Here is a 27,309-nt window from a genome sequence, read left to right on the forward strand (position 1 = left end):
TTGGAATGTTTGCACTCAAAATGCTTTCCTCCAGCATGTTCTCTAATGCCTTTAAAGTAATGTTCTTCCATTCACCTTCCGCCTTAGCTTTACTGACCAAACACGGACACAATCTTGTAAAATAAAATCTTCACTGGCCACTGAGAGTCTACATAGCACTGTTATCTTTGGCCCCTGGTCTGCTTCTCTTCATATGACATGGTTTTACTGCACCTCACAAATCAGTGATCCCATGACCTGGGAAGAATGAAAGGTTCAAAGCAGATGAGAAGCAGTTTCTATTTTACGGGTGACTAATACTCATGAACATTTTGGGGGAAACAGTAGTAACAACCTTCCCCTTTCTAAATAAATTAACGTTATTAGAAATTTAATGCCATTAAAAACAAACAAAACTCTCTTAATTAAAGCTTTATACTAATTTGGATTAAATTAATATGTACTCTCCAACTATAAATGAGAATTTATTACTTTCCCAGTAAAAGATGGATTTAATCTTTTAGAAAGTTTTAATTCATAATGGATTCATGTTATATCATTCAATCTTCCTAATCTTCACAGAGGTCATTCTCTTCCTAAACTGGGAAACTTGAGGTCATCTACTACCCTCAGGTTTACCAGAGGTCATATGGGATCTTTTTCATCATATACTAATTTCCTAGTTTTATTTGCTCCTTTAATCTAAGAGATATAACAGAGTAAATAAACTTTTAAAAGTTAGGAAGCTGAAAAGTCCACAGCTTGTAACAAATATAAATAGAAACAACTTATTCTGCTTTATTGGCCACTTAAATTTATATTTTCATTTGTTCATAATCTTGCTGATAAATTTCAAAATCTCCTTGGCCACAAATATCATGCAGGGAGTCCCTAATACATCTTTTCCTTCTCTCTACTCATCCTTGAAGACTCAGGCTTTCTCACTCCTCTAGGGATAAACAGTCCCAACTTTTTCTTTGCTCCTGTAGTTTTTTTTGTACATCCTTGTACTAAAAAAGGTAATAAATTAAGCATTTATAAATCTGTTCCCTCCACTAGACTATAAGCTACTGGAGGGGAGGACTTTGTTAATACACCCAGTACAGCAACCAGCATGTGCAGACATTCAACAAATACGTGCCGAGTTGAACTGAAGTCTAAGACTTCAAGCTCTTCTACCATCAATAATCCTTATAATTGTTGATATCAATAATTATCACTTCCTGGAATAATTAAACATGTGGATTAGATATGCTAGAATTCTCTATCAATTGATTACACCTTCTACTAGAGATTTCAGCATGGACAGTCTCCTCACATCACCCCTTTTGTTCTCCTTCAACCTTCACTGAGAGTTTATTTTGCTTCAAATGCTTTACCTTCTTATGCTTAAGTAATGTTGATGGGATTCTGTCATTAGGCTATGAGCTCCCAAAGACTATATATTTCGATTGATTCAGCACTATGTAGGCACTAATGTACTCATTTAATGTGTATTTATTATTACAACCCTACCACATACCATTTTTCCTGATTGACTACTTGTTAGGCACTAGCAACTAAGAGCTCAAAGAATGCAACAATTCTGCAAAAGCACATGCATTTCTCTTCATTATGGAAAAACAAAGGACAAATAATAATAGTACTTTGGTCTACCAGAAAATCTAAGATATTCATATTCCAGTCGTGTTTGATAATGGTAATCTCAAGCTTACACATATAAGTACCTAAATGATCTGAAAAATGTAAGATTTATATGCATGTCAATTATTCCAGCAACACATTGACAATCTATTACCGTACGTGAATCTCAATGTATAGAAATGAATCCAGTCTCCTATAATTGCAGTTTTGAGAAAGTTATATTTAAACATATCTATTTATGCTTAAGCTTATCTTTAAAACAGAGTATTTCTACAGGTCAAAAATTTGTTCCAATGAAGAACAGACTTCTTCACATTTGAATCAGATGATTTAATCGAGTGTTTAACAATGATAGGAATAGCTCTGCTGAAAATAGCCTAACTATAAAACACATGATCACGGAAATATTTCTACAATTTGACATAGCAGTAGTCTAGCCAAAGAAACCTAGTGCTACTTCCTGATGAAAGAAAAGTCAGAGTTTCTGTACTTTTTCATTTTTACCTTAATCTGTGAATAGAGACGCAGGAGATACTACTTTCCAAAAGACTCTTTCCAAAAACCCTCTATGTTGAAACAGTTTCATTGTGTTTTGGTTCTACTATGAAATAAGAGCTCTAAAGCTATATATAAGGTGATTCTAATACAAATTCTTGTCCAAAATTGTTTCCCTTCTTCAAAACCCATAATTTTTCCTTCTGTGGGTTAAGCAGTAAATTTACTATGATTCCAGAACTTGATTATTTGAAACTACTTGCTAAATGATTTTTGGACAAAAATTAGTAATATAAAACACAGAATTTAAAAGAATATACATTATATAGCCATAATGACCACTTACTATAGATAAAGGGTAGGGAAACGAAAAGATGCTTTCCTTATTAAGCATTTAAGAAAATGTTTTGGAACCCAGCTTTTCTCTGCCAAGATTTAGGCTTCCACCATGCTAAACTGGGCTCTCTTAAACACAAAATATAAAATACACTGCATGTCCAAGCCACAGATGCAGTGTATGAATCTGAATAGCATTACTATGTTTTCTTGGTCAAGCCGAGAACCCTCATAGTCTCTATCGTTCAGGATAAAACAAGTGACTTTAATTTTACTCTCACATAGCAGCTGTAAATCACCATATCTGACTTTGCCACATGGGTTTTTCCTCACCTCAGCATGTCAGATTGTTAAGTTACATAAGAGATGTATATATTCACATGAAGGCTCTCTCCGTGAGTCCCCTAGCAGCTACGACGGAAAAGCAGAAACTGTGTTAATTGGGTGGTCAGGGTGAAGAGAAGGGTTGTTTACCCACATTGTGTATCTGCTTATGTGTGTGTTTCAAGGAACTATCTGGTGTCACAACTCAACACACAGAAAAACAGAAATACAAAATCCAGAGATACCACAAGGCTCAAGAGTGAAATTCTGCTTTACTTGAGATTTTTCAGAGCCTTCTTTAACTGGCAGAACACCAGTTCTTTAGATGAATAGTCTTCTTTAGAGTTTAGATCCCTTCCTTTCAGCCTAAGTGGAGTACTGACAGAGAACAAAAAAGTCATTCTGGATTAAAGGTCAGAGTGACAAGTTTCATCACTCAAGTCACAGTAGATGTATAACCCTTCATCATATATTAACACATTAGCTCTCTAAGCAATGGTGCATAATAAATAGATCAATTTTTCAGTCAGAATGGCAAAGGAGACTTAGAGACACAAAGTAAGATTCAGTGACCACATTATAATTTTTAAATTTTGGGGGCTCTTCTTCCTCTCTCATTAAGTGCAGGCTTAAAAGGAGTCCTTGAAAGTTTCTAATGCAACCAACCACTCCTCTCACGTACAGTAAAAGAGCCTCAAGACTGTATAGGTTAGCAATTCTGACTAAGTGTGAAATGTCAGACTCCTCAGCCCCCATTCCATACTGCTCATGATTTGAATGAGTCTGCTTTGAGGATTTTGTCTTGCTGGGCAGATCCCGAAGAGAAATGTATTCTGTTATTCCTACAAATACTAAGTTTTTGCCTAGTAAGAATGTCAAGTATTTTTAGCCATATAGTTACTTTAAATATTAGTTTCTTGACCCTAGAGAGCTTTAGGGGCTCAATAAAATTCCTAAAACTCTATGCAAAATGTCATGGATATATGCAAACAGACACTTTGGGAAGTGAAAAACTGCAAAGCGTAGACCCTCTAGAACAATGTCTGGCACACAGTAGTCAAGCAAACATGTCTGAGGAAAGGGGGAGAGGGAGGGAGGGGGGAGGAAGGAAAGTAGGAAGTAAGGAAGAAATGAAGGAAAAAAGGGAAGAAGAAAAGTATTCAGATTCTCATAGGGATTTGTGACTCACAGAAGATTACGAACTACTATTTGCGACTATCAATATGCCAATAAATATCCTAGAACGGAAAACAACCTTCAATTATCTGTGGGCAGATAATGTGTCTTTCATTTACTTAGTAATGAATTTACACAGAGTTCACTTTTAACTTTCCAAATAGCTTTTGTAATCATTGCCTAGACTGACTGCAAGGTAAAGAAAAGACATAACAAAGTCTCCAAGTCTTAGAATTTGTTAAGTTGGAAGAGCTTCTATTCCTCTGTGTAGCCTGAAGCCTAGGAGAAAGCTTAAAAAGCACAGATCGGTCAGCATGCTCAGCCATGGAGAGGGTGAATCACAAAGTTCAGCTGTGGCTACTGGTTTGTCGAAGAGGTGTCATTCTCAGTCTCTGCAATGAAGTGGGAAACAGGAAGACATTTTGGAAAGCTGGGCAACTTTGTGGCTTCTGCCTGATCACTCTAAGCAGCATACCTGCAAAGCTTTGTCTTATGCATTCTGATGTTCCAGATGCTAGACAAAATCATCATACACACACATACACACACACACACACACACAACAATTCTAGAATATAAGTGATTCGGGAATTTTGTTAAGTACACTGTACATGTCTATTTCTTATCTAAATCTGTTTATTTCCTGTGTTTATTTGGCACCACAGAATACAAATAAAATATAAGATATGGTCTCTGCCCGTAAGGGGCCTGTAATTTATTATCCATGCCACTGCCTTCTCAATAGCCTAGATAATTAGCAACCAGTTAATTAATGGTAACACAGTGGCAGAGAAAACGTTTTACAAAATGCATTCTTAGTGAGCAATATTGTTTCCAAATTATGACTCATCATTGTTCCGTAAATTTGACTTTCTTACTGCTATTATTTACTATGGGTATATACAGGTACACTTTAACTTTGGTGCTTTGGAAGAGAATCAAGTTTATACTTCATAATATGTTCTATAATAGCCACCAAGAAAATATCTACTATTATATTTTAAAACTGTATTGTTTTTATACATTTCATTCTAGAGAAAGCACTGCAGAGTAGATGCTAAGGCTTCTCTTTGCTAGGAAATTGACATTTTAAAAAATTGACTCTCAAGAGAGAAGTGGAAGGTTAATTCCTTCCACTCAGGAAAAATATTAAGTTGTACAGGTTTCCATATTTTTGGCAAAAAGAAACCTTGCTTCTCTGACCACGGGGAGAAAGCAGATGTCACAACCCAGAGAAAGGGGGCAGAGCCTTCTGACTGATCTGGAAACTAGAAATGCAGACTCAACTATTTCTATTACCTCACATTACTTGGCGCTTTCAGCTGATGTCAAGCTTTTGGTATCATGTTGGTTTAAAGTACTGAAGATGTGTTTTAGAACAAGGACTGCTTTATTTCCAGGTTGAAAAAGCCAAGACACAAAGTGATTAAGAGTTAATGTAATATTCTAATCAACACAGCAGAGAGCAGAGTTAGCAGAAACAGCGGCTAATAATGTCAGGAAAATAAAGAAGGGTAAAAAATTATCCTTAAATATTCATTTATTTAAATACTTCTTTTATAAGGTTCAATTATTTCTACTTTCTTACATTGAAGAATCATTTATGTAAAAGAAAATGCACAGATCTGAAAGTGTTCTGCTCAGTGAGTTGGCAATAAAACACTCTTATGTAACCAACACTGAAAACAAGATATAAAATATTTTTATCACTCTTTTCCAGTCAACCAGCACACCCCACTTCCACCACCAGCCCCAGCAGAGGCAACCAATTTTTTACTTCTATCATCCTAGATTAGTTTTGCCTGTTCTTAAACTTCGTATCAATGGGGTCGTACAGTATATCCTCTTTCGTAGATGGCTTGCTTTGCTCAACGTGTTTCTGAAATTAATTCATGTTGTTGAATATATCAGTAGTTCATTTCTTTTTATTGCTGAGCAGTGTTCTATTATTATATACCAAAATTTATCTATGTAACTATTAATGGGTATGCGGGTTATTACCGGATTTTTTTTGCTACTATGAATGAAAGTGCTTTGAGCATTTGTGTAGAAGTCTTTGTGTGGACATGTGCTTCGGAGTCTCGCCCTGTCACCCAGGCTGGAGTGCAATGGCGCGATCTTGGCTCCCTGCCGCAACCTCCGCCTCCCACGTTCAGGAAATTCTCCTGCCTCAGGCCCCCAGGCTGCTGGGACTACAGGCGCCCGCCACCATGCCTGGCTAATTTTTTTTTTTTTTTTTTTTTAGTAGAGATGGGGTTTCGCCAAGTTGGCCAGGCTGGTCTCAAACTCCTGACTTCAGGTGATCTGCCTGCTTCGGCCTCTCAAAGTGCTGGGGTTACAGGCGTGAGTCCCAGCGCCCGGCCTCTTCTTGTTTTTGTTTTTGAGACGGAGTCTGGTTTCATCGCCCAGGCCGGAGTGCAGCGGCGCCATCTTGGCTCACTGCAACCTCCCCCTTCAGGGCTCAAGCGATCCTGCCTCGGCCTCCGCTGTAGCTGGGATTACACGTGGCCGCCACCACGCCCAGCTAATTTTTGTATTTTTAGTGGGTGGGGGGGGGGTTCACCATGTTGGCCAGGCTTGTCTCGAACTCCTGACCTCAAGGGATCCGCCCGCCTCAGCCTCCCAAAGTGTTGGGATTACAGGCGTGAGTAAATAACTATGAATGGAACTTGTTGGATCATACGCTAGTTATATGTTTAAGTTTATAAGAAAATGCCAAATAGTTCTCCAAAGTAGTTGTAGCATATTACTCTCTCAGAAGCAATGCATCAACGTTTCCATTGTTCCACATCCTCATTAACACCTGTCTTTTTAATTGTAGCCATTCTAAGGAGTATGTGATATTCTTATTTGGGCTTTAATCTGCATAGGTTTCCAATGCCCAATAAGCATATGAAGAAACGCTCAATACAATCTGTTGTTATGGTAAAATGCAAATTAAAACCACAATGAGATATCACTTCAGAATTCCCAGAAAATTTTAAAAAACAAACAATATCAAGTTTTGACAAGGATGTGGAGCAAATGGGAAGTCTTAGACATTACTGGAGAGAGCATAAATAGGCACACAACTGTTCAGCAGTATCTCTAAAGCTAAACAAACCCCTACACTATGTCTCCACCAATTTCACTCCTACGTATAAACCCAAGACAGATAAGCATACCTAGTCACCTAAAAAACATGAACGGAAATGTTCATGGCAACTTTATTCAGAATAGCTCAAATCTGGAAATAACTCAAATATCTATCGATAGGAGAATAAACAGACTGCACTGTCATGATGCAGTGGAATACTACATAGAATAAAAAGCAGAAACTACTGCTGCATGCATTACTTCCAAATACCTGATGAATAATGGTAAGAATCTTTTCATATGACTATTGGTAGTTGTATATCTTCTTTTTTAAAGCATCTTTTCAAATATTTTGCTAATTTTTTAGTTGGCTTGTCTTTCTGTTGTTAACTTCTAAGTGTTATTTACATATTCTCAATATAGTACTGTGTCAGATATATGTACATGTTCTCAGTATGTTTTCCCAGTCTGTGGTTCTCTTTTCATTTTCCTAAAGGTATCTTAAGAACAGAAGTTTTTAATTTGATGAAACTTTTACTTTTGATGAGGTAAAATTTATCATTTTTTTGTTTTATAGTAAATGCTTATAAGTGTCATTTTAAATCTAGTGTTTGGTAATACTACCTTTAACTATTTTTAATAAAGATTTATTTCATTGCTTCTATAAAAATGAAAAAAATTCTTATTTCATTTGCAGATAAAACATCTATAGCATAAGCTTTTCTGTTTACACCACATGGCCATGTTTAACAGGGCCAGGAGGAAACAGAGATGTGACCTGTTTTGTATCATAATTAAGATATCAAGTTTAAAATAGTGAATAAACTTCTTAAATATCAAATTACAGTATCTCAATAAGCATAAAACAAGTTGAAGGAGACATCCATAAAAGTGCTTTTTTAGAATTTAAAGTTCTATAAAGAAAATTTATATTACATATATGCATTATACATCATCTTGTTCACAGAGATAAAACTAACATTTTCCCACATTACATATCTCTTCCTTGAACTATTAAATTTCCCATGATGAGGATGTATGGCATTCTCACAACTCACAATTACCTCTAGGAACTTCTAGGTAAATGTTGCTACTATCTATATTAAAGTAACCTTGAGAATCAGAGTAGTTCCTAGGTAAGCTGCTAAAATTACTTACTGCTTTGAGTTTCCACACAGGAAACACAGAGGCTTCTTAATGCCTAATGGCTAATGCTCCAAAAGAAAAACTAAAGAAATAGTTGTGAACTTTTAGGTTAAGTTTAATCAGTAGCTTTGAATAAAGAAATCCAATAAAAGCAATTCAGTACTCATTGCAAATATTTAATTGTGCACATTTAATGCAAGGAATTCAGTGCTATGGGGGGGGGGACTGGAAAGATACCTTTCCCCTGAAGGTGCTTGCACTCTAACAGAGAAACTAGCACAAAATATTATGCATAAGGTAAAATATAAGCACAACTAGTAATTGCCTTTATTTCTAGCTCAGATTTAGCATGTTATTTTGAACATATATGTTTACATGTCTGTCTTTTGTGCTAGGATGGTAAACTATAAGGAGGAAGGGAGATATCTTTTTTTTTTTTTTTTTTTTTTTTGAGACAGAGTCTTGCTCTGTCGCCCAGGCTGGAGTGCAGTGGGGCGATCTCGGCTCACTCCAAGCTCTGCCTCTTGAGTTCACGCCATTCTCCCACCTCAGCCTCCCGAGTAGCTGGGACTACAGGGGCCCGCCACCACGCCCAGCTAATTTTTTTGTATTTTTAGTAGAGACGGGGTTTCACCGTGTTAGCCAGGATGGTCTCGATCTCCTGATCTCGTGATCTACCCACCTCGGCCTCCCAAAGTGCTGGGATTACAGGCGTGAGCCACCGCGCCTGGCTGGAAGGGATATATCTTATTCATTACTTCCAAAACCCAACAGAATCAGTATCAACAGACAAGTGCTCAATAACAAATGAGCAAAGCAAACATAAATACAACATAAAAGACGTATATGCTGCAGTGAGACACCACAGCTATATGGGGGAATCACAAAAACATCCAGGGAGGTAAAGTTCCAGCTGGGTTTTGAAATATGAGTAGAATTTATCTGGTAGAGATTGGTCAGAATGAGGGAGAGAATTCAAGGAGGAAAAAAAAATATTTAAAAGCATGCAGGTAAGAGTATTCTGGGAAAGTGTGTATGTAGTTGTTTACTTGGAGGATTAGGCAAGCGTGCAAGAGTAGTAGCAGACTTGACCTGAAAGGGAAACTGACCTGACTACAGCAAGCTTTAAATGTTGGGTGAAGAGTTTTACTTGGTAGGCATTTAAGATTTTGAGAAGGAAAGCAACTTAATTAGGCTTGTGCTTTAGGAAGATGAATCCAGCTGTGGTTTTGGATGGAGGGGATAAGCCAGATGTGAAATATAAGGCTAATGACATATCCTTTTTATGAATTGCTGGATTCAATTTGCTAGTATTTTTTCCTTTTTCTATTGTGTTAAAATATTAAAAACATTAAATTTACAGTTTAAAATATGCAGTTCAGTGGCATTCAACACATCCACAATATTGTGCAACCATCACCACTATCCATCTCCAGAACTTTTTCATCATCCCAAACTAAAACTCTGTACCCATTAACAGATAACTCCCCACTCTCCATTCCCTGAAGCCCCTGAAAACCACTATTTTACTTTCTGTCTGTATGAATTTGACTACTCTATGTACCTCACAGAAGTGGAATCATACAGTATTTGTTCTTTCATGTCTGGTTTAACTTAGCATAATGTCTTCAAGGTTCATTCATGTTGCAGTACATATCATAATTTTATTCTCTTTTAAAGTGGAACAATATTCCACTGTATGTGTATATAATATTTTGTTTACCCATTCATTCACTGATGGATATTTGGGTTTTCCCCACCATTTGGCTATTGTGAATAATGCTACTATAAACATTATTTTGTTAGTATTTTGCTGAGGATTTTTATATCTATGTTCACAAGAGACATTGACTGATAATTTTCTTTTCTTGTAATGCCTTTGCCCTGTTTTGGTATCAGGATAATGCTGCCCTGATAAAACGAGCTGGAAAATATTACCTCTTCTACTTTCTGAAAGAGATTGTGTAGAATTGGTATTATTCCTCCCTTGAATATCTGGTTGAATTCACCAGTTAAACTATCTGAACTTGGAGTTTTGTTACATTTTTAATTACAAATTCGATTTCCTTAATATGGGACTATTCAGGTTACCTATTTTTCTTGAGTGAATTCTGATGATTTGTATTTCTCAATGAATTAGTCCATTTCATCTAAGTTGCCGAATTATAGTACTCCTTTATTATCCTTTTAATGTCTGTGGATAGCCTCTCTTTCATTTCTGATACTGCTAATTTGTGTCTTTTTTTCTTCTTCATTAGTCTGGCCAGGTGTTTATCAGTTTTACTGATTCTTTTCAAAGATAATCAGGTTTTGGTTTCACTAATTTTCTCTAAATAGTTTTTCTGTTTTTTATCTCATTGATTTCTCCTCTTTTTATTTCTTTCCTTCTGTTTGCTTTGGATTTAATATACTCTTCTCCTATTTTCTTTAAGTGAACGTTTGAATTACCGATTTAAGAACTTTCTTCTTTTCCAATACAAGTACTTGATGGTATAAATTTCCCTCTAAGTCCAACTTTGGTTGCATCTGAAATATTGTAATTTTCATTGTTATTCAGTTCAAATGTTCTCTAATTTTCTTTCTTCTTTGACACGAGTTTTTCAGAAGTGTGCCGTTTAATTTCCAAATACTTGGGGATATTCCAGATACCTTTCTGTTGTTGATGTCTAATTTAATTCTATTGTGGTCCCAAGAATATACTTTGTATGATTTCAATTCTTTAAAAATGTTTAAGGTTTGCTTTATGACCTGCGAGGAGGTTTATCTTGGGGAATATTTCATGTGCACTTGAGAAGAACGTGCATTCTGCTGTCGTTCGATAGCATGTCATATAAATGACAGCTGTGTTTAATTGATAGTGTTGTTCAAGTCTTCCATATGCTTCCTGTTTTCTATCCTCTTGCTCTATTGACTGTAGAAAGTGGAGCACTAAATTCTCCAAGTGTAACTGCAGAATTTAAAAAAAAAAACAAAAACTTCTCCTTCAGTTCTGTCACTTTTTGCTTCACACACTTTGAAGCTCTGTAATTAGGTGCATACACATTAATAATTATTATGCCTTCTGGATGACTTTATTCCTGTATCATTATGTAATGTCATTTTTTATCCCTGGTAATTTTCATTGTTCTGACATCTACTTTGTCTGTTAATAATCTAGACACCCCAGTTTTCTTTTCATGAGTATTTGCATGGTATATCTTTCTTCATCCTTTTACCTTTAACCTATCTATATCATTACATTTAAAACGGGTTTTGTGTAGAAAGCATATAGTTAGGCCATGCTTTTTTAATCCAATCTGGCAATCTCTGTCTTTTAATCATTATGTTAGCCCATTTACATGTAACATAACTACTGATATGGTTGAACTTGGGTAGGTCTGCCATTTTGTTTTTTGTTTAATGTTTGTCATATTTTTTGCTCTCCTATTACCCTCTTTCTTGTCTTCTTTTGGGTTATCTGAATTTTTTAGTATTCTATTTGATCTCTTGGTTGTATCTCTGTATTTCTTTTTAGTGGTTGCTCTAAGAATTACAATATACATATCTAACTTTACACAGTCTACTTAGAGTTTTTCTTTTACCACTTCAAATAGAATGTAAAGGCTCTGTAAGTGTCCATTTGTCCTCTCTTTTTATGTTATAGTTGTCACATGTTTCACATCCGTATACACTGAACCTCCTCCTGACAATGTTGTAACTTTTGCTTTCAACAGTCATATGTATTTTAAATAATTTGAAAGGGGAAAAAATAAATCTCTTGTAATTACCAATATATTTACTATTTCTGTTGTTCGTACTTCATCCTGCAATTCCAGCTTTCCCTTTGATATTATTCCTTCCAGCCTGAATAATTTCTTTTAACATTTATTCTACAACAGGTCTTCTGGCAAAAAAAAAAAAAACAACTTCTTTTTATGTTTCCTTTATCTGAGTATGTCTTTATTTCACCTTCATTCCTGAGAGATATTTTTGCTGGAAATGGAATTCTAGGTTAATAGCTCTTTTATTTCCAAATTTGAAAATGTTGCTCCACTGTCTTCTGGCCTACATAATTTCTGATAAGAAATCTGTAGTCATTCAAAACATTATTCTCCTAGATGTAACACAATGATTTTCTCTGGTTTCAAGATTAAAAAAAAAAAAAAAATCTTTGTTTTTCAGCAGTTTGATTATGACTAAATGTCATGCCATGGGCATGGTTTTCTCTGGGTTTATTCTGTTTGGGGATTCACTGAGTTCCTTGAATCTACATACACTTGTTTCCTTCACTGGATTGGGAAAGGTTTTGGATATTATTTTTTCAAATATTTATGAGTCTCTCCTCTTCATTAGACTTCAGTGACACGAATTAGACCTTCTGATATTACCCCACAGATCTCTGAAGGCCCTGTTCATCTTTTACAAACATCTGGCTCTATATTCTTCAGGTTTGGAAATTTCTATTGACCTATCGATGAGTTCACCAACTCTTCTTTCCACTGTCATCTGCATTTTGCTATTAAGACCATCCAAGAAATAGTATATTATTCAGTTCCAAATTTTCCATGTGGTTATTTTTTATACCTATTTTTTATGCCAAGAATTTCTATCTTTCCATTCATTTCAAGAGTATCCAGTTTTACCTCACAGAGCATAGTAATAACTATCTTAATGTCACTATCTTATGATTCTAACATCCAGATCATGCTACCGATTTTTTCCTTGAGAGTTTGGCCTATTTTCCTGGCTAGTAATTTTGGATTGCACTCTGGACATTTTTATTCTTTTGTAAGACGCAGAGACCTCTTGAAACCCTCTGGAGAATGTTCGTTTTGTATATGTGAGAAAGCACTCAATTCAGTGAGGTTTAGGTAAGAAGCTCTGTCTTGCTGTCTGTGGATGGCGCTTCCATGTCAGTTCCATTTTCTTTTCTTTTCTTTTTTTTGAGACGAGTCTCCCTCTGTCGCCCAGGCTGCAGTGCAGTGGCGCGGTCTCTGCTCACTGCAAGCCGCCTCCTGGGTTCACGCCATTCTCCTGCCTCAGCCTCCTGAGTAGCTGGGACTACAGGCGCCACCACCGCGCCCGGCTAGTTTTTTTTTTTTTTGTATTTTTAGTAGAGACGGGGTTTCACTGTGTGAGCCAGGATGGTCTCGATCTCCTGACCTGGTGATCTGCCCGCCTCGGCCTCCCAAAGTGCTGGGATTACAGGCGTGAGCCACCGCGCCCAGCCCTCAGTTCCATTTTCAAAAGTGTTTATGTCTGCCCTATACATATACTAGTCGGAAATTTGGAATAATGGTTTACATTGTAAGCTAATTCTCAAAGCTGTTGTTATTTCCTGGGTTCTGTTACATGTATGTAGCTCACAGGTGGACCCAGGGTTTGCATCAGTTCCTAGACAGAATTCGGAGATCTCCTTATCCAGCTCCCTCCTCTAGAGTCACTCCCACTCGCCAGCTGTCAGGGCCTTTTTCCCCAGTCTTCCGGCTACAAAGTCAGGGTTTGTCTCAGGGTTTTAGATTCTCACACTGTCAGGCAATCTGTGCAGCAAAAGAAAACCAAAATGAAATACATAATGGGATTTTCCTCACACTCTTCAGACCACAGGGGCAGAGACAGGCTCTTTCTTGGGATTTTGGGTGCCTGTGCCACCACCATGACCACCACAGTGGCAGTTCAGCTTTCCCTGCAACTGGCTTCAGGGTAGGGATATAAGAGAAAAGGGGAGGTAGGGAAAGAAAAGGGGGAAGTTTTTAGAAAGAGGAGTTTCTCTCAGGTTTTGTTATTTTTTTCCTAGAGTTATGTGACTTGGCACATTCTTGTGTCAAATCCAGTTGATAAAAGAGGAAAGAATAAAGCCGGGAACTCACCACCATAGCAGTTTTTCTTCAAGTTCCGATTGCTCTCCTCAGTGTGTCTGTTGTCATTTACTTTCAGAGGCCCCAGTTAGTTGTTTTTGGAATCTGCCCAGAACTTTTAGTTGTAAACAGTGGGAGAGATACATTGTAGTGAACTTACTCTATTTTGGATGATGCCGGAAGTTCAGTCCCTTTATGCTATGGGGGGTTATGAAACATCCCAAGTAACACATAATGAAAGCCTGAACTGGAATAGAAGTGGGGATGGAAAGAAGGAGAGAAGCTACAGAACCACTCCAGAATTAAGAAACATGGCTACGAAGACTTCAAAAGGTTTACTATTACACACATGCTTAAAAAAAAAACGTACAGGAACTCCTAGCTTTACAAATGACTTGTCAATACAAATGGGAATAAGAAGTACTCTGCCCTGCTGCTAAGGAAATTATATTCTTGGCGTCTACACAGTTTTATTCTTGAATGGATTTTCCTACAGAAATAATCCTACATATGCTAGTGCTATATTTCATATGTACATCATTATAATGCTAGTATACTACTCTTAAATAGGTGCATACTGGGCTAAAAAGGCTTTTGTGAGTTGACTTGGAAAGCTATCCACAACTAAAATTACGTTTTTTATGAGAGAATATATTCTGATAACCAATTATATTTTTAATTTTTATTTTCATGAAAATAATACATGTACATAATTTTAAAAGTTAACTAATACTATGAAGTTTATAGCAAATAGAATCCTTCTCTAGTCACTCCATTCTTGATTACTGCTCCTTAAAAGCAACTTAAATTATATCTATGACAGTTCTTTCTGCTCTCCATTTCTCATCTAATTTTTCTTATGGTATTTAAATCCCTTTCCCATATATCATGTATGTAGCATTTCTTGATTCAAGAGGATTCAGTTTTCTTACAATACACACAAATTCACACACAAATACACCACATACAACCCCATCCTTCCAATATAAGGCTTTCATATTCAGTGTCTTTAACTGTGTATTATGATTTGCAGAGCTACATGGTGTACTATGATTTCCTTTTTTGTTCAATATTTTGTTTTCCCAGGAATTAAAGTGTTTCTTCTGTCTCCCTACCCCTTAGTTTTCAATGCTCCTTATATCAGCACCAAACTCTTAAAAAGTAACTGTAAATGTCCCAATAGATTCAAACTATCGGTTGTGAATTTTTTCTTGGATACCATTCCTGAAGCAATTCACCCTTTGACTTTAATTTAAATCCCCTCCAGTTGCACAGGGGTCATTATGCGACTCTTCACCTTTGCTCTAGGAGATTCCCTTCTTCCTGGATAGTTTGTATATCAGTCACAATAGGCCAAGTTATGCTACAGTAACAAATGACACCAAAATCTCAATGGCCTAGCTTACAATGACAAAGGTTTATTTCTTACAAGCTACATGTCCATCATGGGTCACTTTTACCTCCGTGCCATGTTATCTTCATTTCAGAACCTAGGCTGACAACGCAGCCTCTGCCCGGAATATTGCTGGTCATCATGGCAGAAGGAAAAAAGGCAGTAAATCTTGAGCTAGTTCTTAAAATATTTGCTTAGAAGTGATACATATTTTCAGCCACATTTCACTGGCCAAAGCAATTAGTATAGCCATGCTTGAGTACAACAAGGTGAGTACCTATTATCCTACTGCAGGGTGGGTCAATGCGTGGTAGAACCAACAGAGCAAAGATCAACAACCCTCTGTGAGGAGGCAGAGCTCGTATTTGTGTACAATGAAGCTATCACGGCACGGCTTCCTACTTCTTGTTTATTCCATCTCTTTCGTAAAATGGATCCTCCACTCTTTGGGTTTATGTCTTTTTTTCACTGTCATTTCAAGAGAACTTCAGGAAAACCAGGAGTATGCTCACTCTGCCATGGTTTACCCAAAAGCCTATCAGCCAATCACTTTAAAAGGTAACTTTTTGGAAGACGCCTGTTTAGAAGATGAGGGCTATCTGTAATTTTCCTTTTCATTCAGGGTACTATTTCCATTATTTATAGCAGTTTTTTCCAGATCCTATAAATGTTAATCAAGGACTAAATTGTCATTTCTTTTTTAATACAATACTACCCAAAATGATAAATTCACTTTAAGACTTAGGAGGAGTTTTCTAAAATAGTTTTGGTCCTAAATATCTTAAGTTTGTCTTTTCTGATTTGATCTAAACTTCAGGTTTACATTTGCAATAAAATCCAGCATCTAAAAAGAATTTCACTACAATCCTATAACTGTTGATAATAATATATTCAACTTGTTGGCCTAGCTCTGAAATCTCCCTGTCAGCTGGGCATGGTGGCTCCTGCCTGTAATGCCAACTACTCAGGAGGCTGAGGTGGGAAGATCACTTCAAGCCAGGAATCTGAAACCAGCCTGGGCAACACAGCAAGATCCTGTCTCTAAAAAGGTTGTTTTAAATTATCCGGGTGTGGTGGTTTAGCCCAGGAGTTCAAGGTTGCAATGAGGCTATGACCATGCGACTGCACTCCAGCCTGGGTGACAGAGCAAGAACTTGTCTCTAAAGAACAGAACAGAACAGAGGAAAGAGGAAAGAAAAGAGAAAGGGAAAGGAAAGGGGCCAGGCATGGTGGCTCACACCTATAATCCTAGCCCTTTGGGAGGCCAAGGTGGGCAATCACTTGAGGTCAGGAGTTTGAGACCAGCCTGGCCAACATGGTGAAACCCTGTCTCTACTAAAAACTAGCCAGGCGTGGTGCCGCACGCCTATAATCCCAGCTCCTCAGAGGCTGAGGCAGGAGAATTGCTTGAACTTGGGAGTTGGAGGCTGCAATAAGCCAAGATTGTGCCACTGCACTCCAGCCTGGACAAAGAGAGCAAGACCCCGTCTCAACTGAAAAAGCAAGAAAAGAAAGGAATCCCCCTGTCATTGCTGTCTATAACCTAAGTATTATATTTGGGAAATGATATTTCCCTATGCTAGTATCTTACTTAGTTGTGAAATGAAAAATACAGTAAATGATTACTATAGGGGAACATTACAAAAGAAGTGGTATAATTCAACTTTTTGTTAAATTAGTTTTTAATTTGGTAAAAACGAATCTTTCTAATAACTGATATATGCTTGAATCTCAAGGCTAAAAAAACTTGCTTTTTAAACCTTGGAGTGTACTCTAAAATAACTATGTGTTTGTAAATGATAAACTTTGCTCAGATGCATTATTTACTGCTAATACTTCACTGCTTGGGCCTTGGGTCTTGAAGTTAAGGTTTCTTGGTTTAAATAGTGTTGCCATCTCAAAATAATCATGGACCACAGTGTATTGCTTAATCCCTTTAACCTCAGTATTCTCATTTATAAAACAGGAGTAATAGTATTTCCAAGAAAAAGTTACGGGATAACCCATATAAAGCCTGAACGTAGTGTTTGGCAGACAGTAAATGCCCAGTAAATGTTTGCTGAATAAATGAATGAATGAAATGTTTGCCCTAACTTTAACAGCTATCTTATTTACTTTTAAAGTTCATACAGGTCAAACCCCATTTTAACAATGTTTAAACCCTTTAAACAATGTATAAACCCTTTTCTGTAATAAAGTAATCTATTTTGTGTTTGAATGAAGTTACTTTATTTATCAAGCATCTTTTTTTAACTGATTAAATGAAGGGAGTTTGGGATTTTCATTTCTTTATTTTGCTCTTCTACATTCATCCAGTTCAAGAAAGGGATTTTTTTTTTCTCTCCTAATGAATCTAAAAAACCTCACCAAAAACCTCTATCAATTCTACCTTTGTCTACTTGAAATGCCCAAATATGGCCTATGATATACATAAGCCAATGTGAAATGCCAAGACCATACAGACAGATTCTTGACTATACAGAGTATCTTGAGAAAACAGTCTTAAAAAAAAATCCTGAGTGAAGCTGAGTTCCTTGCCCAAAGAAAGGCCGATCAATCTACGTGCCACCAAAGAATATGTAAACCATACATAATTATTATATAACATATTTGAAGTGTATTAAAATGTGTAAGAGGTATCTGAGACTCTGACAGCACCTGTGGTAAACCCTTCTGTGTACCTTTGATGAGTGGGATTGAAAAGGCTTTTGCAAACAACATAAAACCAAATGACTCTGGCTGCAAAGGCAATCAGTATCAGATATAAAGGAGAAAAAAAAAAAAAGGCAAAATGAATTCAGAAAAGTAAATAGATCCATTCCCTTTCACTCTTTGTTGTTCAACTGATTCTACTTCTTTTGTATGGAAATTTAGTAGCAACATTTTAATATGCATCCCAAATTTGCATCCATGTTTAACAGTAGAGCAGTACAGGTGGCGTGGAAAAAGCAATGGAAGTGAAATCAGAATCTGTGGGTTTTTACACAGTCTGCCACCTCACTGAGTCTCAGTTTTCTCATCTGCAAAATGGCAGTGAAAATGTCTACTCTACAAAATTGTGATTATTAAATACGGTAAAATAAATGAAAATCATTACAAAATATGGAAACATAAATGAAAATATGAAAAACAAATTAAAATAGAACAGTGCCGTTCAATAGAAATATGAAGTGAACCACGAACGTGAGCCACATCTATTATTTTAAATTAAAAAATTCAAAGAAGCAGGTGAAATTAATTTTAATAATATATTTTATTTTGCCCAATTTATCCAAGATATTGTCGTTTCAATGTGTTAATATAAAATAATTAATAATAGAGGTTTTTAACTTTTTTTTTTGGTACTGTCTGAAAATTGGTGCCTATTTGACACTCACAGTACAGCTCGGTTCAGACTAGCCACATTGCAGGTGCTAAACAGCCATAGCAGCTAGTGACTATCATAGTGGTCTGCATATGCTGAGAACCAAAGTGTATGTTTATTAGATCTAAATAGTATTTCCTATCAGATAAACCCTGTGGAGGTTATTTTTTAAATTGATGCATTAAAGAGAGTTTGCATTTTTATATTTTTGATATAGTAGTTAATACGTGATATATAATAAGAATTTAAAATATTACCTATAACTGACCAGACCATGTATTTATCCAAAATAAAAGCAACCAAAAATGATGATTATAGGTAACTTTGTAGTTATTTTATTAGGACTTAAATTATATATTAATTTGACATAAAATCTAATAATCTTAAAAAAACCTGACATAACTATAAGCACACAAAACGATTCAAACTATAAACAATTCAAACTGGCATTTCTGTAGAGAAGGAAAGGGTCTTGGAGTTGGAAATCCAAATCTTTTAGTAATCAACTACAATTGATAAAGTGTACCTTTTGGCAAAGAAACATGAGGAGAAAACACAGTATTTTTCTATATTGCAAAACTTCATTTCACAGGACCTGCCATTAGTAAGTCATATTATAGTTTCAATAGCTTTATTTTTTTCCTCTCATAAAAATTTATTCTCTAAATAACAGGATGACTACCTATTATGACAATTATATATAGCATCATTTTAATGCATCTTAATGATGCGTTGGGGTTAAAATGTCAAATATTATTTACATTATACTCACTATTAAAATTACACTGAATAGTATATGGTAGGCAAATTCTTGTATCTTGAGTTCAAAGAGTAGGATGAAAAATATAAAGCAAACATTTCTTCACTGCAAGGTCTTTATGAAAGCTGTCCACAAAGCGTAAGGTGCATGTGTGTGCACACATGTGCACACATACATATTTATATATTATGTTCTTGTTTTCTGTGGGTGGAGATGTCCCTGCAACTGGCGTATTTTCAGCAATCTTCCTCTGGGCTGACCAGCAGTGCAACACAAGTGGTCAGAAAACGATATGAGAGTAAACTGTAGTATTAGAAAGGTGATGGCTACTTCATTTCAAATCTGACAAGGACTATTTAGTTACCTACTATGACTTCCACATTACAAAGGGTTATTAAATTCTTAATGATGGAAAGAAACTTTTTGGACTTTGATTTTTTATTTACTTGTATTCAGAAGATGGCACTCCTACAACACAGGCCCTCAAACACTTTGTCAGCACACTGGGCCAAAAGTGATACATCAAGAAAAAGTGCCATAGCAGACTCGTCACTTCTTCGTTCAGGGCGCCACCTATGTGTCTCTCTGGAGTCTCCTCACTAACAATTTGCCTCACCCAGCCCTGCTCAGGCTTAAGATCAGCAATGGGTTCACACTACAAATCCATAAAGCTTCAAAAGACAGTTTAAAGGTTTATATCATCATATTTATATTCACTTAAACTCTTCTGAGGAAGCATCTATTCCATCAGTTAGGCATGCATTTCCTAAACATTAGCATTTGTTAAAATGCTGACCACCCCCCATAGCCACTGATACCAAATGCAAACACAGTAGCATACACTGTACAATTTTAAACACTTGGCCGAACTTCAGATGTAAAACTACCCAATGTAGTAAGAAAGACTCACATCTGGCATTTCTGTAGAGAAGGAAAGGGTCCTGGAGTTGGAAATCCAAGTCTTTAGTAATAGGTTCTGTCCTATTTTCCATGCTCAGCCTATTCATAATGGTGAATCCGTGCTTTGGAGAAGCAGACCTAAAAATCACAAGGGGTCAGCGGGAGATCAATAGACAAATTGCTTAGTATGCTATATTTTCAGTATAGTACATTCTGATGTGTCTCTCAACTTTTGTTTGTATATGCAGCTTTACACAAGCAGCCTGTACACATACTTCTCCACCACTGGCATCATTATGGACTAATTCCCATGTAATGCAGCAGCACTGTCATGATGACTCATTCGGTAAAATTGAGTCACACTTCATTTGTAGGGGGGGTGTGTGTGTGTGTGTATGTGTGTATACAGTTGTTGTTTGTTTATTTCTTTACCTACGTTGTAAATTCCTTTAAGGCAGAGTAACTACTTTTTAAAATATTACTGACTTTTAAAGAATACTTTTTAAAAGTTAAATTAATTAAAGATATTTTTAAACAATCTTGGTAGTTAATATTAGAGTGTACATCACAATTATATGAAGAAAATTTTCATAGAAAATGTTAAGTGTTAGTCTGAAACTGAAGGCTGCAAAATCTCTTAGCCGTATGAATCAACTCTCAACAATGAGTTTGTGAGGACACAGCCTGAACTAGAAGTTTACATAACAGTGCAAAGGGCAGATACTTTGTTTTCTTCAATGCAAAGCAAACAGCTTCACAGATAAACCACTATAGAAGTTTTTCTCTATAAAAATGTGACATTTAGTGACGTTTTATTTTCATTTCACTCAATAAACCTTGAATGCCTACTCTGCCAGGCAGAAAAGAATCCAAATCATACTGAGTATAAACTCTAACAACTACATGTGCATTCGTCTACCCTTGGGTGACAGCCATATAGTAATTCAACTGTTCAACTTCCGGTGACAAATGAAACACCACATATTTACACACTGAAGCTGAAGCAAGCAGAATTCATTTATTTACTTTAAATGAGGGTGCTAGGGCTGTTATTAACAAACCCACAGAAATGTTATGAGCAACAGGAAGACAAGTTGTTTATGTCTTAGTTTGATTTTGCCTCTATTTGATACTGATCAAGGAACACAGCTACACCACCACTGCCAGGATTTTCTCCTGAAACCTCCAATTTTAAAACTGATGGGAGGCAATCCTTGCCTAGCTTATTTTACAAAGGGGTAAAGTGGTGGTAAGCATACAATCAATACCAGAAATAATCCTGATCATCACTTCAACTGAAACTCAGAGAAGAATGAAAATGTACTCCCAAAGAGCTCTGTCGGGGGTCTTCTGGACGTGTCAAGTTCAGAAATCACCAGTGGGTGTCTCTATGAACTCTCTATTACAGAAAGGAAGGCATGGGAGGAAATAAATGATTTTTTAAATGGGATTAAGTGTTTTCATACAAGAATCAGAATTTGATTCTTCACGTATTTCATTATCACAACTGGATCTCACCTCTTTAATAGCACGGCTACTATACCATCTCATAATTTAGAAAATAGGCCCAGGGGATACATGTGCCAGCTGCTCTAAAGCAACTTCCATAAGAGAAGTCAAAATACATCACTGCCAGCTCCATCCCCTGTAACACGCCTCCCGCCCCCCAACCACCATGAGTTTTACACGCTTTTTGTAATTCTCTACTGAAGAAAGGCCTCAACATACTAGGATCTGGGAGGTTTTTGTTTTGCAGGGGATAAGGAAGGCATCCTATTCTTGAGGAGTTAGATTTGGAGAAGAGACTAAAAAAAAGCAAAGGATTATTTTCTCAATTTAATGTTTTGTTTAATTGAGAGTTCCATTAGAAACTTGGAGTATAGTAAGAAATCCTTGAAAATACAAACCTATATTTGGTTTGGATGTACAAAAGAAAATACTTGTATGATTTGTTCCTCTTCCATAGTTAAAAAAAAAAAAAAACCCTACTAAAAATTCCCAAAATCAATCATTAATACATACGAATACATTTTTTCTGTCACTTCTCCAAAGAGTAATAATACCTGTTGTGAGAAATGAGTGAGAATGGACCCTGTGCGCACGGCGCGTAGTACAGTTCAACCCTATGGCTTTTGTTGTAAACTTCAGAATCCTCAAGAGCGCTCATATTCTATTGACTAAACCTGCTTGGGGGCATGCTCCGGCGCTCTGGATGTTCGGGAGCATAATGTAGACGAATACGCCAATGGTTCTTGGGTACTCCACTGCTTTTCTGAGACTGTAAAGAACCTCACCTCCTTGTCACCGAGTGTGCTGGCCTTGCCTCCCATTCCTTCCTTCCCCCTCCCATTGTTGCCTCCGCTGGAACAGACCTTCCTCCCCTGCAGCTGAGCTCCCTCCTGCCCAGCACACACAGACCTCCATCATGCCCACACTTTGCCCCCAGTGGGCCTCTCTGTGCTGTTCTAGTCCTGCTTTTATCTTTCTAGCTGACTCCTCTGTATCCTTGCTGGCCCTCAAACCTAACCATAAACCCTCATCGGTTCCACTTTACACTCACTCCTTCAGGGAACAGCTTTCTTTCATGGCTTCAACTACCAAATTACTTCAGACAACTCCAAACCATCTCCAGCCCTGCCCTTACTCTGAGGGGCTGGACACCTCCACCCGAATGTCCTGCTACCAGTCCAGATCATTACTTCAAAGTAAAATGAGGGCTGATCCTCAAACCATATTCTTGACCTCCTGTCTTTCTGTTCCACCAATGCTTCTGTCATTCTCAATCTTCCATGTTCAAAATATTGTCATTTTAAAAATTTCACCATTGCAATGCCCTTTCCATTTCAATTTCTATTATTCTAATCCCAACTCTCATCATTTCATATCTACTCCACTGCAATAATCTTCTCACTGTCCTGACTCCAATTTCTTCCAGAACCAGTGCATCCCCATGAAGTTAACACACTGACTTTCCCCACACATTTTCTCTATTACGCTCCTGTTCGTAAGCCTTCAATAACTTCCTACTGCTAAGAAAATAAATCTCAAAATCCAGAGTCTGCCATTCCAAGTCAGCAAATCTCTTTACACTTGCTAACTACCACAAACCAGTATAAGCCCTCTGCACCACATCTCCCTCACTGGCCCTTTTACACACCAGGTTCTATGCCTCTGCTTTTGCCATTCTTCCTGCTGAGACTGCCTTCCCTCTCCTCTATGCAAGCTAAGTTCTACCATATTCCTGAGGCCCAATTCAAGACCCATCACTCTATAAAGCAGGGGTATCCAATGTTTTGGCCTCCCTGGGACACCCTGGAAGGGGAAGAATTGTCTTGGGCCACACATAAAATACACTAACAATAGCTGATGAGCTTAAAAAAAAATCTTCTAATGTTTTAAAAAAGTTTACAAATTTCTGTCAGGCTACATTCAAAGCCATCCCGGGCCACATTTGTCCAGTGGGCCACGGGTTGGACAAGCTTGCTATAAAGCCTTCCACAATCACAGCAGTCCATTCATTGCTCAGAATCTATCCACTGGCACTTGGGGTACTCTATCCTGTATTGTGGCTTACCGTAAACATGGATATATGTAGAAAGAAAATACACTTGTGTGTGTGTGTTTCCTGTCTCCCCAGTGAAACTGATACCCCTAGAAAGGTTTATATTAGGCCTTTTAATTTCATCTTTGTACCCCCAATGAAGGTGATGACCTTTCGCTATGACATTTTATGTGAATGTTTATGTGAATGAAAAGTTTATTTGTTGAGCCAATATACATAATGTATGTCTCTATATGCACTTGTAATTTGATATTAATAATATAACAAGAAATGACTAAAAACATGAGCTTATTAAATCTATCCTGAAACATATTCTGTTAACTAGACAATGGAGGACTGAAAGACATCTTCAATTCTGGATCACGCTTTTTTAAAGAGTCGGTGGTGGGAGAAAAATGATCAACGGCCAGGCGCGGTGGCTCACGCCTGTAATCCCAGCACTTTGGGAGGCTGAGGCGGGTGGATCACAAGGTCAGGAGTTTGAGACCAGCCTGACCAACATGGTGAAACCTCCGTCTCTACTAAAAATAAAAAAAAAATTAGCCAGGCATAGTGGCGTGCGCCTGTAATTCCAGCTACTCAAGAGGCTGAGGCTGGAGAATCACTTGAACTCAGGAGGCAGAGGTTGAAGTGAGCTGAGAGTTGTGATCGTGCCACTGCACTCCAGCCTTGGCAACTGAGCGAGACTCCATCTCAAAAAAATAAATAAATAAAAATGATCAATGAAACCCTTTTCCAAATATTAACTGAACAATCTAGTATTTCTCATAGTGTTCTTCTAGCTCCTGGCCAATGCATTATATTCAAGAACTTTGTGCCATTCATTTGAATCAAAGAATATTTAATCTATTTTAAACAGTGCTCAGTCAATGATTTAAGTTCATCTATATTGAAGTTTAAATTATATTCTGAAATTAGTATTCATCACAACATACCCGGTGACATTATTCAGTATTTATTCCCTTCTTCATGTCAACTAATAACTTCAAAACTGAGATTTAATTCTTTTACTTCTTTTTGAAATGAAACTGCATGCACTTGAAGAGTGACACAATTGAGCTAAAATATTATCTCAAAGATTGTTAGTTTCTTTATAAAAGTGAAACACTCTTACCTTGTATAAACAAATAAGGTTCCTTCCACATCAGTTTTCTCCTAAACAATAAAAACAAAACACACAAGACATGTATGTTCTCCTCATTCACAAAGGTATAAAACAACTTCTCATGGAATAGGAATTATATCCAACTTCAAGCAGGTGAAACTGCAATGGGCCAAATACACCCAACATGACGAGTGATTCTCAGGAAAAGGAGAAAGCAAGCTCTGGGCCATCAGTGTGCCTCTGCAGACTAGGCAGCAGGAAGCAGGCTTTCTTCTGTCATTTACAAAATAAACCATCATTATCTCTCTTTACCAAATACAGGGAGAGCAACATACCTCTAGCTGAAACGACGAGAAAGTAAGTGTGCTATGTGGATTTAATTAGAAAGAAGAGCGCTGCCTTTTTCTCCAGCCACCACACTGGGTATGGAGCAAGCTGCAGACATCACTGGTGTCTGCATTTCACTATTCTTCATTTTGTTTTCCTGGTTCATTTTCTCTTGCCATATCCAGTCACTTAGGAGGGCAGATGATCTGTCAATAACTCTACTTTAGCTGCTAGATAGAGAGGGCAATGATGGCCACAGAGTTCTCAGATGAATCAGTCACCTACTTAGTGTAGTCTATTTACAGTCAAGGTCTGCCCCGAGATCCCTCAAGTAAAGTTACACAAGTACTACCAAGTTAGGACTCAAGAAATTTGCCTGAGAAAATCTGGGAGAGGTGGTAAAGTTAAAATGATGCTTCAACTAGTTCATTTGACATTTCTTTTCCATTTCTCCAAAGGCAGGAAGCCGGGCCATTATGATAATATTCATCCATATAATGCATACTAAAAAACATACATGTAACTATCCAGGTGTTTGATTAACCAGTAACCAAGCCTATTGTAATTCAGAATTTAAAATGTACTTCTGCAATTTACATGGTTTAATTTCAGCATTCTATTTAAACCCCTGATATTTTATTATTAATATTCATGACCATAATCATTCAAAATTTAAGTACTCTATAATTTTGGTGAAAAATACGCCCTTTTAAAAAAAAGTGTAATGTCAAAACAGCAATTTTTAAAAGGCACACAAGGCATGATCCTTTCACATGCTCAAGCAATTTCAGCCAATTTCTCATTCACTTTAGTTCAGTGGGCCTCAAAGTGTTATCCCCAGATCAGCGGCATCAGCATCACCTGGAACTTACTAGAACTGCAAGTGCTTGGGCTCCTACCCAAACCTACGGAATCAGCAACGCTGGGGATGGTGCTCAGCAATCTGGTTTTCATTAACCTGTCCCGGTGATTCTGATGTATGCTAGTCTGAGAGCCACTCACTGCCTCAGCTCAACAACATACTCTCTGCCCATGAAATTATATTACAAGTCCTGAAAACAAAATCCATTATGGCACAAATCGTATCAAGTTATTATCAAGAGTAAATGGCTATAAAAAAATCATTACTTAGTAACAAAATTTTTAATCTCAAGATGTTTATTATTATGGAATATGAAATTATAAATAAAGAATTTAGACTAGGTACAGTGGCTCATGTCTGTAATCCCAGCACTCAGGGAGGCCAAGACAGAAGGATCACTTGTGGCCAGGAGTTCAGTTTGAGACCAGCCTGGGCAACATAGTGAGACCCTGTCTCTACAAAACAAAAACTTTTTTAATTAGCCAGGTGTGATGACACATGCCTGTAGTCTCAGCTACTCAGGAGGCTGAGGAGGGAGGATGGCTTCAGCCCAGGAGTTTGAGGCTACAGTGAGCTATGATTGTACCACTGCATTCCAGCCTGGGCAACAGAGGGAGACCCTGTCTCTTATAAATAAATAAATAAATAAATAAATAAATAAATAATGAAACAACTTTAGCCAGTTTTTTCCCTAACATATAAGCATAGGTAAGAAAGTCAGGGACTTCATCCTTAAACTAGATCCACTATAAAGTTTGTATAAATCACTACCACATACTGTGCAACATATCCTGATTTCTGAAATGTGGCTCATTTGCCCCTGTACTTTGAAAAATATCCAAGTCAAAATGAAAAAATATATATACAGAAACATTACTTATCTTTCTTTGAAAACAAACGTGGTTAATTCCTATCTGTTGACAAATGTATATCCTGAGTGTACTTTAAGCACTAAGAATTACTTAAACCCAAACCACTAAGGTATTAATCAGGAAAATGGCCCCTATAGTACAGTAAATGCTAC

General features: G+C 37.0%; 2 protein-coding genes across 5 annotated transcripts in view; one reads left to right on the forward strand and one right to left on the reverse strand.

The window, feature by feature from the left end:
- The window catches only part of DCP1B (decapping mRNA 1B), a 61,079-nt gene that overhangs the window by 29,420 nt on the left and 4,350 nt on the right, over positions 1-27,309 (reverse strand). For both annotated transcript variants that reach the window (XM_011967157.1, XM_011967156.1), the window contains exons 2-3: positions 25,106-25,146; positions 20,440-20,567 (exon numbers count right to left, since the gene is read on the reverse strand). In XM_011967157.1, coding sequence (XP_011822547.1) covers positions 20,440-20,567; positions 25,106-25,146 — 169 coding nt within the window. The remainder of the gene's footprint in view (positions 1-20,439; positions 20,568-25,105; positions 25,147-27,309) is intronic.
- The window catches only part of CACNA1C (calcium channel, voltage-dependent, L type, alpha 1C subunit), a 775,650-nt gene that overhangs the window by 2,237 nt on the left and 746,104 nt on the right, over positions 1-27,309 (forward strand). The window lies entirely within an intron of this gene.

This window comes from Mandrillus leucophaeus, unplaced genomic scaffold, assembly GCF_000951045.1.
Source record: "Mandrillus leucophaeus isolate KB7577 unplaced genomic scaffold, Mleu.le_1.0 Scaffold79, whole genome shotgun sequence".
Taxonomy (NCBI): domain Eukaryota; kingdom Metazoa; phylum Chordata; class Mammalia; order Primates; family Cercopithecidae; genus Mandrillus; species Mandrillus leucophaeus.